This window comes from Macaca thibetana, chromosome 1, assembly GCF_024542745.1.
Source record: "Macaca thibetana thibetana isolate TM-01 chromosome 1, ASM2454274v1, whole genome shotgun sequence".
NCBI classification, from domain to species: domain Eukaryota; kingdom Metazoa; phylum Chordata; class Mammalia; order Primates; family Cercopithecidae; genus Macaca; species Macaca thibetana.
This window is the reverse complement of record NC_065578.1, coordinates 116713889-116726837: the sequence shown is the minus strand read 5'-3', so window position 1 is coordinate 116726837 and position 12949 is coordinate 116713889. Positions and strand designations below refer to the sequence as shown.

Genomic DNA, 12949 nt, shown 5'->3' with positions numbered 1-12949 from the left:
AGACTCAGGAATAGACAATTCACAAAAAAGCAAATCTACATGTCCAATAGATTTACGAAAAGGATGTTCAAATTCACTAGTCAGAAAATACAAACAATGAATATTTTATAGCAACCACTGTGTCAAAAATTAAAAAGAATTTATACCCGCAGACATTTAAAGACTCTCACATATTGTTGGTGGAAATGTACTACGGCCTTTCTGGAACACATTTTGGCCATATCTATTAAATTTAAAACTACATATCCCTTTGATCCAGGAATCCTACATCTGGAAATCTGTCCCACAGATAAAGGAAAAAAAAAAAAAAAGGCACACGCTCTTTGATACAGCAATCGTATTCTTGAGAACCACTGTCCAAGAAATAAAATTCCTACTACATAAGGACATGTATAACAGGATGCTATTGTAGCAATGTTTGTGGTAGGAAAATAATGGAAACAAATACCACTGATATGAAAATTAATGAATAAATTATAGTATAACTATCCCATTTCTCACTCGGTATTCATCACAAAGATTTATTTAGATCTTTACTGAGTAACTTGGAATCATGTTTCCATGGAGTATTATTGAGTGAGAAAGATAAGCAGAAAAGCAAGCCATTAAAGTGATAAAACAAATGAAGATTACAAAAAAAGCTCTGCTTTTATTTCTGTCTGCTGTATCATATTGTAGAAGATAAATACGATAGACTATTAAGATGGGTTGGCTTTCAGTCATCAAGACTGACGGAAGGCCTATGTGTGGGAAATGCGTAGACCCCAGTCAAGAAAAAAAAAAACTTTAAAAAACAGGTAAATAATGCTAGGTGCAGTGGTTCACACCTATAATCACAGCACTTTGGGAGGTAGGAGAATCGCTTGAGCCAGGAATTTGAGATCCGCCTAAGCAACAAAATAAGATCCCTTCTCTGCAAAAAATTTATTTAAAAAAATTTAAATAGGTAAATAATTACATTCATGATATAAAAACTCAAGTAAAATTATGTATTTGTTTATATACCAAATGAATTAAATTAAAATTTATCTTATAAAAAGCTCACAACATGGTCCTTGGAAACCTTTTTACTTTAATCTCAATCTTAAATTAGAAGTTCTGCAATTTAATCTTGATTTTCAAGTTCTTTTCCTCTACGTAGACAAACAAAAGAACCTCCAGTCTGTCTTCCTATCGGAATTAAGTTTTAATTATTATCTAAGTAGATAATAATGTCTGATTCTGACAATGATCCTGAAAGAAATATCACAAAATCTGTCACAAAGCTAAGGAAAGAGAACAAGTGTACACACAACATCACTTGGCCATATCCTTCCATGGAGCTTGCTCTGGAACGCCAACCAGCTTTTTCCTCACCAAAGAGGTAATCTGCACTATATATAGTGCATGAAATCAGAGATAGTAAAGTTAGATTTAATGTTCAGTATTAAATGCTGCTGACATCTCAATGTAAATCTAAACTCAATAAAGTTCTTCAATTAGAAACATTTTACTAAAATCGAGTCATTTTTTAAAATAATGTCATAGATTCACATCTCTAGAAAAATAAACGTTCCTAACTTTTATTCTAAAGGGTCTGAAGGCAAGGAGAACAACAATCAAATTTTTAGGTAATTTCCAAATTCCAACATTATGAGGAATAAATTTTACTAGGAGAAAAAATGAACAGAACAAATTTCAGTCAGCATAAATTACTTAAACGCAAGTTCAAATATGCTGACATTATTCAAATGTTAATTGTGTATCTTTACATAATTTATAAAGTTGTCCAAAGAAAACATTTCATCTATTTCTATGTAAAAAACCAATGTTTTCAATTAGAATAAAACAGATTATAAAGAATAATGCTTAAGAGTTCACTTTGAACTTCAATAGCATAGATGCTACAATAAAAACCCCACAGTCAACATCATGAATTATGTCTTTATCTTTAATATGACATTCAGCAATAGGAAGCCCTCATTTCTAGGTATATTATTTTCTATTTTCACTTAGAAGATCAGCAGGTGGTATATAAGCAAATAAAAGAAACAAATACTGTATACCATACAGGTGAAGAAGAGAAATCTAGACTTAGAGAAACAAGTGGTAAAAACTGCAATGAAGTTAAGACAGTTAACCTGTTTCAAAGTAAAGGACATATTTTAAAAATCAGAAAATGTTTTAAAGAAACACATTTATGCATATACACAGAAGAAAATAAAGATTATATATAGAGAGAAAAACAATATAAGTCTTTAAAAAATGTGGGGGTGACTCATTAGAAATTTCTAAGACTAAAAAGGTCAAAATAATTCTTCCAGAATAAGAATACCCATATAGAGTTACCTTTTCAAATTCACCATTGCCCAAGGAATCCCAGTAGGTGTGTTAAAGGCAGGAAGGAGTTTCTCAGCCAATTGCACTGCTTTAATCTTGAATATCTGAGATTTAAAACATGAATATTCATAAATGATAGCCATTAGGAGGCATTTACTTATTGCACTCTCTCTCTCTCATAGTATACATAGCACAAGGTACTGGGTACACGGGAGCACAGGGTGGGAAAAAGCATCTCATTGGTACCATGCAGCATCTGGCAATCAGAGAATATGTTTGTAAACTGGATACTAAGGAAAGCTAACCATTCAAAGGCCTGAAACTACAACTAATTGAAAAGGAAGGACATAGTTTTGGTGTTGATAGTCTATTTTCAGCTGGCAAAAAATGTAAGAAGAAACATTAGGCTATGGATTTTTCATCCAAGGTAAACAGGTTTAGTTCAAAATATAAGCAAAAGAGGTAACTTAATTTGCATAAATGCCCTTAAGTTACTCTGAACATGTTATGTTTCAAAATTTTCCATCAAGGTTTAATCATATTATTTAAAAAAAGGAAAGAAAACATTTGAGTTCACATGCTAAGTTTACTTTGAGAGTTATAAACGCTTCATTTGTCAGTCCCAATTGCTGCTTTTTTGATATCCAAAATTAATTGCCTAAATATCAGTGGTTTCCAAACTTTTAAAATCATATAGATAGTAAAATTTCTACTATTTTCTTAGCATGTAGTATTATCAAGATGTATATAGTAAAATTTCTACTATTTTCTTAGTATATCCCAACAGATAAGTGTGTGTACTTAATTTTAGAGACCACTCACTTACAGATTCCAAACTGTGACTGGGTCATAATGTTCTGTTAGGAAAAGTAGCACACTCTCCTATATGCGTCAAGTCTATCCCCTCCCAAATGGTCTGCAAATTGATTGGTTACTTAAAATTCCATCTTTTTACTGCAGCCAAATACTTTTGATAAAAGTATTATTAGATTCTACTAATAATATAATAAGTAGTTGAAGATCTGGAATGAATCAAAATTTTGAGTTAAGATTATATTATAATAAAGCATACCAACATTACTGGGGATAGAAAACATTAGAGAGAAATACGTACAAGTAGATAAGGAAATATCATAGAGGTAACATATCCCCATTACTCTCTCCTTCATGCACTCACCTGCATTCACTCTGTCCCTCATTAAGATGTTCCAAAGTTCCCTCAACAAGGCAAAAGTGCCTCAGCAGAACTTTTAATTAGATATACTCACACATTTACAGTTTACCATTTCCTTCAATACCTACTTTAACATCAAAACTCCAAAGAAAAACATTATAATTTAAAGTCAAAGTTGTAATAATGTTCTCATATCCATCTCATTAATTAGGAAAAGCAAATGTAAAATCAGTTCTCTCTTTATTAACATTTACATGCTAGTAAAGACAAGTTACCTTATATAGCAAATGATATTGCTTCTGTTTACCATGAAGACAAAGGAATCAACCTTCTTATCTAAGAACTAATATTAATACTACATATTTGTTAATCACACATTTTTGTATCACATATTTTCTACATATAAAATTACAAGTGATAAAATGACCTACAAATATAAACTTTTTCTCAATAGAAAGCATGCTCAATTCACTCCCAAAACAAACCAATAATATATTGTCTAATTTTCAGCTAAAAATATTGTGTCATTAATAGCAATTAACATATAAACAGTTATAGTAGACAGGACTAAAAGAAAACAACACCCTGATGTCATTGAGAAAAAATCCCTCACATAGTATGTAAATCTTAATTTACTCACAAATATATAAACTCTTTAACAATATATTTTAGACTTATCTTCCCTATTTTCAGAAAAATATTTTGGTAGGCAACAGCAAATTAGTTTTCAGTATGCAATGCAGGCAAATAATACAAAATCCAAACAGTATCAAAAGTAAAAAATTAAGTCTCTTTTTCAGTTCTGTCCCTCAGCCACACGATTCCTTTTATAACGCAACCACCTAGTAGCTTCTTTGTATTTTGTGCCAAATCAGTTTCATGGTATACGTGGTTCCTGATCATGTCAAAGAAAATCCTCATTCCCAAACCCTCACAAAAACAGAAATTCTGTTGCAATTTACACACACTCAGAGTCTCTGTCTCTCTCTAACACAGAATATCACACATTCTGAACTTGCTTCTTTAACTTATTGTTTTGTACCTTGGAGAGCTTTCCAAAGCAGCCTACAAATGGCTACCATCTCATTCTCTTTGGTGACTGCAGAATTTCCTCTTTTATGGATATACTGTAATTTATTTACTCAGTCCTCTATTAATGGACATTTGTTTCTACAGTATATGGCTATCTAAGATAAATTCCAGAAGTGAATTTGTTGTCTCAATTAGTATAAGCATTTGAAATTTTGGTAAGTTACTACCAATTTGCCCTTATACGTTTTACTAATTTACATTTCTACCAGCAATTTATGAGTGGCTCTTTCATGATATCTTCATTAATACAAAAGTTACCAAACTGTTGACTACTACCCATCCGATGGTAGAAAAAGGATATTAACTCATTTCTTTTATTATGAATGTAACAGATACTCAAAACCCATTCAAATCCTCTTTCAAGCATACCTTCATGTATTGCAGAGAATGGAAAATTATACATAACATTTGCCAGACTCCACTCCAGCTAAGGGGCTAGAATGACCAAGGCACTGCCAAGTATAAACAAGTATGTGACATTTAGAGGAACAAGTGAACACATTTGAAGCAGTGGTCACATGATGGGAGGCTGCTTGTCTTGGAAGCACTGTGGTGGAGGTATTTGATTCTTCTGTGGTAGTTCTAATAGAAGTTCTAGTGACTGGTCTCTGGCTTCATAGATACCATAGGGGTAATGAAGACAATAAAACTGGTACTCATCAGCTACATCCTACGCTTAAGCATTTCTCCTGGCTGCAGGGATCCAAGTGTGTAACAAAAGTATCTGATTTCCTAACTTTCCCAAAGATTGTCAGCTGTCAGTACCCTCAAATAAATCACTAGCTAAAATGGATTCTGGTTCCTGAAACTAGGACTCTTGACTGGTAAAATGATGAAAGTAAATAAATTATTCGCAGGTTCAAGAGGCGCAAAAGTACTTAAAAGAAGACTTCCAAACATTTCAGTCATAGAAAAAAACTTTCATGTATTGATTGTATGTAAAATGTAAAACCTTCCAGTTATTTTTATCAGAATAAATTATAAGTAATGGAACTACACTAAAATCAGTCCTAGGTTTAGAAGAATTAGGATCAGAAGAATTGACCCTAGGTCCAGAAGAACTGGAAGAAATAAAATTTAACAGACACAATGTAGCAAGATTACGAAGAGCTTTAAAGTATAAGTAATGAAAGTCAGGCTGGGAGTGGTGGCTCACCCCTATCATCCCAGCACTTTGGGAGGCAAAGGTGGGTGGATCACTTGAGGCCTAAGGTTTGAGGCTAGTCTGGCCAATATGGTGAAACCCCATCTCTACTAAAAACACAAAAAATTAGCCAGGTGTGGTGATGTATGCCTATAGCCCCAGCTACTCAGGAGGCTGAGGCCGGAGAATCACTTGAACCTGGGAAGCGGAGGTTGCAGTGAACCGAGATTACGCCACTGCACTCCAGCCTGGGCAACAGAGCGAGACACTGTCTCCAAAAAAAAAAAAAAAGAAAAAGAAAAAAGTTAAGACAACAACACAATAGGTAACACAGAACCACTGTAGACTCTTGAGGAGGGAAGTGACATTAGGATCTATATATGCTTCTTATGCTTGTTTTATTTATTAGAGTACTTAAGTTACTAAGATAATATTTTTGCAGCCTATTCTCAATCAAGCAGTCAATGTGGGAGTGTTAAATAGAAGTCAACAGTTTAGAATCCTCAAATGGTTCCCTATCTCACTCAGAGCAAAAGCCACAGTCCTTAAAAAGGGTATATACCTATATCAAAGATGTATCCCCATAACCTTCTATGGCTTCACCCCCTCCTTCATGCACTCTCCTTCATTCACTCTGTCCCTCACACACTCTACATCAGCTCCACTCACTTCTTTTGTTGTTCTCTAAGGATGCCAGGTATGTTTTCATTTCACCGTCTTTTCATTTGCTAGGCCTATTAAATGTTCTTACAAAAAATATCCTCACCTGCTAATCTCCTTCAGGTCTTCACACAAATGTTACCTTTTTATGGACTCCCTAACCACCCTATTTGAAATGTAAAATCCTTTATGCCCCATCCCGCTTTATTTTTCTCCTTGGGGGCTTATTGCTATCAGTGTATGCTCCATCATGTATAATGACAGAGATATGTGCTAAGAAATGCATCATTAGGCAATTTTGTCATTGAGCAAACATCATAGGGTATACTTACACAAACCTAGATGGTAAGGCCTACCACACACCTAGGTTATATGGTACAGCCTATGACTCCTATACTACAAACCTATATAGCACATTACTTTACCAAATGTTGTAGGTAATTTTAACACAATGGTAAGTATTTGTTTACCTAAACATAGAAAAAGTACAGTAAAAATACAGAATACAAGATTAAAAATGGTATATCTGTACAGGACACTGACCATGAACAAAACCTGCAGGACTGGAAATTCTCTGGCGAGTCAGAGGATGAGTGGTGAGTGAATGTGAATACCTAGGACATTACTGAACACTACTATAGATTTAAACACTGTACACTTAGGCTACACAAATTTATTTTTTACAATTATCCTTCAAAATAATAAATTAACTTTGGCTTACTATAACCTTACTATATAAACTTTTTGGTTTTTTTTTTAAACTCTTTGACTCTTTTATAATAATGCTTAGCTTAAAAACACAAATATATTTTACAGCTGTACAAAAATATTTTCTTTCTTTATATCCTGATTCTATAAGCCACTTTCTATTAAAAAAATTATTTTTTTACTTTTTAAACTTTTTTGTTAAAAACTAAGACACAAACACAAACATTAGCCTAGGCCTACACAGGGTCAAGATCATTAAAATGCCCCTAGGAAATAAGAATTTTGCAGTTCCATAATAATTTCATGGAACCACCATCATATCCATTGTTGACTGAAACACAGTTATGTGGTACATGACTGTATAAGTGTATACACACACTCTCTCTCACATATCTATCTTATTTATTCCCCACAGTAAAACATAAGACATGGGGTACAAGAATTTCTTTGTTTTAAATCTGTTTGTTCTCAATGCTTAAAACAGTGCATATAGCAGATGCTCAACAAGTATTGAATAAATTAAGACAAAAGGCGCAGAGATTTAAAATAAACAAATTATCTCCTCCCATTTCCATACCAACTCTACCCCCCAATATGTGATATTAACAGGCAAGGGCTTTAAGGACTTTTTAATATGTTCTACAAAAATGCTGGGATAATGATGATGATGATGATGACGACAAACATATTAACTCATAATCCTCACAACAAGCCAGTGAGATAAGTATTAATTTTGCCCCCATTTCACAGAGTAAAAAAACTGACATAAAATGAGTAAGTAATATACTTCTCAATGTCAGACAGGTAGTTAAGCAGTTAGTCTGAATTTAAACCCAGGCAGTCCAGCTCTAGAGTCCATGTTCTTGACCACGCACACACACATGCATGTGCACACACATGCATACACACACTCCTACACCTTGCATTATCTAATCTTAATTTTTATAGTTAATAAATTCCTCAAAAATAATCTATTAATTGATGTGTATACCTCTTTGTCTTTTATCTTGTATCTTCCCTCTTGAATGACAGTTTGTCTAATATAAAATTCTGGGTTGGTAGCTATTTTATTTCAGCAGTTTAAAGATACTACTCTAAAATCTTCTGACATAAATTGCTACTGAGAACTCCACTGTCAGCTGTCATTCTTTGTTAAGTAATCAGCCCTTTCTCTTTGGTAGCTTTTAATATTTCTTCTTTGTTCTTGATTATCTTTTCACATATTATTTGTTCCATTAAACTCATCTGAGACTTCTACCAAATATTCTCTGAAACCTCTCAATGTACTTTCATCTCTCAACTCTTTTGCTTATTTTCCCTCTTTCACTCTCTATACTGCATTCTGGATAAATTTTTCAGTATCACCGTGAGCACGTGTACCCTTAAAGGCTAGATGGCTGTTCCTCAGGACCAAGTGGAGGTCACTGCAAAACTGAGGGTTAACACAAAGAGACAGAAACATAGTCACACACACTTCCCTCTTAAAATGAAACTGCAAATAATAATTTTAAAACTCATAATGAAATCTAAGATTTTATTATACTTGCAAGCTAATAAGTCAGCCTGCCACAATTTCATACATGTTGGCAGAAGACACAAGACTACTGGGTCAGAGTTAAAAGACTTTATTATTTATAGCAAAGTAGCAGCCAAAGCTTCAAGTTCATTCGCATTGACTGTATATGCCCCACCTCCATCCCGATTGCACTGGGATGATGCACAGGGCCCATGATGAATGCCTGCACACACAGCGGGTTACATTATAGGAGAACATTCAGCTTGTGGTATCTCTTCTATAGTAAGTGACAGTAAGCCTGTTTATCCAGGGTAAGACATTACCTCATCCCTACAAGCACAATTGTGATTATACGGGTAAAGAGCAGTCAGGGACTTGCATTCCTGGTACATCTGGCACAATGTGCAGGGAGGGATATGCTCAGGCCCCAATGTTGGATTGCTTTTCTAAGACTTCACATCAGCAAGGGGAGTCCCGTCCTATAGCAGCAGCTGGATCCATTTGGAAGTTTCTCCAATACTCGTAGAACCAGCTTTATCACCCTCAAAGACATCAGTAACTATCACCCACCCCAAAGACATCAGCACCAGCAATAACCTGCTAGCCCACTCTCATCAGAGGTCTGAGTTTCAGCTTTGGATACTCCTTCATCTTAAAGTTTCTAAGTTTTACTAATTAAAACGTCTTCCCCATCTTATGCCAACCCTGTTTGCTTCCTGTAGGAGCCACCTCTGTGATTCCTATATTCTTTTTAATCTAGCATTTACCTAGTTAACAACTTTATACCTAATTAAACTTCACATTAAATTTTCTCTGTTCAAGTAACTAGATGGATTCTGTCTCTTAACTAGACTTTTGACAAATAAATAATCCATATATATATATTTTTGAAATGGAGTCTCACTCCGTTGCCCAGGCTGGAATGCAATGGCGCGATCTAGGCTCACTGCAACCTCCGCCTCCCGGGTTCAAGTGATTCTCCTGCCTCAGCTTCCCGAGAAGCTGGGATTACAGGCGTCTGCCACCATGCCCAGCTAATTTTTGTATTTTTAGTAGAGACAGGGTTTCACCACGCTGGCCAGGCTGGTCTCAAACTCCCAGCCTCAGGCGATCCGCCCACCTCGGCCTCCCAAAGTGCTGGGATTACAGGCATGAGCCACCGCGCCCAGCCAATAATCCATATTTTATTATCTATTACAAAATATTTGCTTAGTTTAAAAAGTAGAAAAACTAAAAAATAAAGTTTAAATCATAAACACTTCCTCTATCTTGAACCAAATACTGTTAACGTTTTTGTGTATTTCCATGCTTTTTCTATACATAACATACAATTAAGTAGCTGGATTTTTATTCCACGTTTGGCTGCTACTGACATAAAAACACAAGTAACTTTTCCAGTTTTACAACATTGTCTATTTTACTATATCCATATCCTCTCCTTTTTATTCACTCCTCAGCCTATTCCAACATGGCTTCTGCTGCCATCATTTCACTGAAATAGATCTTACTAAGGATTGACCACACATGTGAGCAAAAGCATTTTCAGTTATTATTGATGAATTCTTCCTTAAAATACATTCTTCCTTTGTGTTTAGTAATCCTATCATCTCCCTGCTTCCTTTGGTTTATCCTCATCTATCTGGCCTTTGATGTTGTATTTCTTGGGGCTTGATTCTAGGCCCCTTTCTCTTCCTATCCAAAATTGTCTCTCTAGACAATTTCACAATGTGCTTGATTTCAATTATCAGCTACCCAGCAACTGACTCCCAGATTTGTATCTCTAGTCAATAGTTTTCCATTGAGCACCAGACCCATTACATGTCTCTACTACTTATTTTCGCTCAAATATAACAAAATCTCCTCAAACTCAAAATACCTAAAATTAACTCACGATCTCCCCCCTCTAATCTAGTATTCTTTAAGTGTTTGCTATTTAATAACTATCCTACCATCAGTCTAGCACCAAAAACAGAAACCTGAGAGACAAAATCAATTCCTTCTGTCTTATATTCCCCTCCAAATATCACCCAATCCTTTTAAATTTATATCCAAAATACCCTGAAATCATTTATATCTCTTGTCTCTACAACATCATCTTAGTACAAGTTGCCATTATTTCTTGGCAAAATACTGTAATGACTAGCTGACTGAATGGATACACACACACACACACACACACACACACACACACACACACACACACAAAGCTGTAACCAACTACTGGTCTATAACTTGCTTTCGTCACTGAATATATCAAGCACATTTTTCCCAGTTAAAATATATCAATTTAGGTTTATAGTTGAACATTATCCTATGGTAACAGATATATCAATTTAGTCAGTCACTCTCCTGTGGATGAATATTCAGAGGTCTTTTTCAAATATTTTCTACTACAAACAGTACTGCAACGAAACATCCTTTCGAGTATACCCTTGTGTATGTACTCTGTTACTTCTAGATAAGAGATTCCTAGAAGTGGGTTGCTGGGTCAGAGTATTTTAAATGTTAAATATTTACTTCACACAGCCAAATTATTTTCTGAAAAGATAGTATCAATTTATATTCTAACAGTTTATCACACATTTGTTAAAATGCAAAGTATACATTTAATTACATATTATACATACAACACAGGTACATTTTATTGCATATAAGTTAACTTCAATAAGGTCTTGAAAGTCTCTACCAGCCAAAGAATGTGGAAGAGTGAGAGACTATTACAGAGAGAAAATCATGATATAGCTCTATAAACACAGGGAGATAAAACAATGTGGTCTAAATAAATAGTTTCATAATACTGTGGTTTAATATAAGTGTTAAGTCCAGAAAATCTTAGGAAATAGTAAATAGGTCCCTCAGACGATCTCTTTTACAGCTTTTGACCTCTTTGGAAAGTACTCCCTCTACTTTCTATGGAAACTGTCATTCTATCTGTCTGACAAACAAGAAACTCCATTCCATCTATTACCTTAAAGCTGCTGCAAATGCCATATAATCACATTTCCAAGCCTCCTCTGCCACTAAAGTAGTAAGCAACACGGCCTTTGTGTTATCACTCAGGGGCATGCAAATTAGGTTGTAAGGGGAAGTTACAGACGGGAGATGGTGGGGAATGCATTTAGCCATTCAGCTAACAGGTAGTGGCAAATTCATCTCATTTCCAAAAATTTTTAAGGACAGTATCCAGTAACAGTGGGGCCATCAGTGCGAACTGCAACGTGTATGCGGTTAATAACAAATCAGTATTGTGATGGCATTCCTGGCTACATAGAATTTAGAAAAAAAGGAGATATACAACTGTCATTATTTGCAGACAACATGACTGTGTATCTCAGAAATCAAAAGGAATCTAGTCAAAAGGAATCTAGCAAAAAAACTATACAAGCGAATATGAGCAAGGTATTTTTCTTGCTTTCTTGCAATGCTAAAATTTTCAGTACAATGCTAAATGTAAACAGTGAAAATCGAACACCTTCCTTTATTCCAGATCCTTGGGTAAAAACACTTTAATATTTTATAATTAACATACAGTTTGCTGTAGAGTTTTCGTAGGTGTCCCTTATCAGAATGAAAAATAATAATTACCTTCTAGTACAGGTTGAGTAGCCCTTATCTGTAACGCTTAGAACCAGAAATGTTTCCAATTTTGGATTTTTTTAAATTTTGAATTATTTGCATTACACCAATTTAGCATCTCTAGTCTGAAATCCTGAACACTACAACGAGCATTTCCCTTGCGCTCCATGTTGGTGTTCAAAAAGTTTAGGATTTTGGAGCATTTCAGGTTTTTGGATTGAGAATAATCACGCTGTACTAGTTTACTGAGAGATTTTCATCATGAATGGGTGTTGCATCTTGTCAAATGCTTTTACTAAACTTATTGCAATAATTACACGATTTTTCTCCTTTATTCTGTTAATTAATATGATTAATTACATTAACGGCTTTTTCAAATGTTTAACTTTGCTTTCCTAACAAAAAACGAACTTTTTCTTTATATATTACCTTTTATATTATATAAAAAGATATATAAAAGGTATCTTTTATATATCTTTTTAAATTCTTATGTATTATATATATCTTTTATATTCTTACTAGCTATGCTTTACAAATATTAATAGTTTGCTCAGGATTCTTGCTAATGTACTCAAAAAGTATACTGGTCTGTAATTTTCTCTTGGTATATTGCCTTTCAGGCTATGATGTTAGTGCTATGCTGGCCTCTGAAGTATAGTTGCAAAATGTTCCCTATTGCTCTGTGGAAGAATGATATTTCTTTCTTATTTGATATAATTCACCAATAAGGCCATTCAACTTGGAGTTAATTTTGTGAAAC

The 12949-nt window shown here is 34.4% G+C and overlaps 1 protein-coding gene across 2 annotated transcripts in view; it reads right to left on the bottom strand.

Annotated features, from left to right (window-relative positions):
- The window catches only part of MAN1A2 (mannosidase alpha class 1A member 2), a 168465-nt gene that overhangs the window by 92436 nt on the left and 63080 nt on the right, over window positions 1-12949 (bottom strand). For both annotated transcript variants that reach the window (XM_050779005.1, XM_050779009.1), the window contains exon 6: window positions 2329-2423. In XM_050779005.1, the coding sequence (XP_050634962.1) occupies window positions 2329-2423 (95 nt within the window). The remainder of the gene's footprint in view (window positions 1-2328; window positions 2424-12949) is intronic.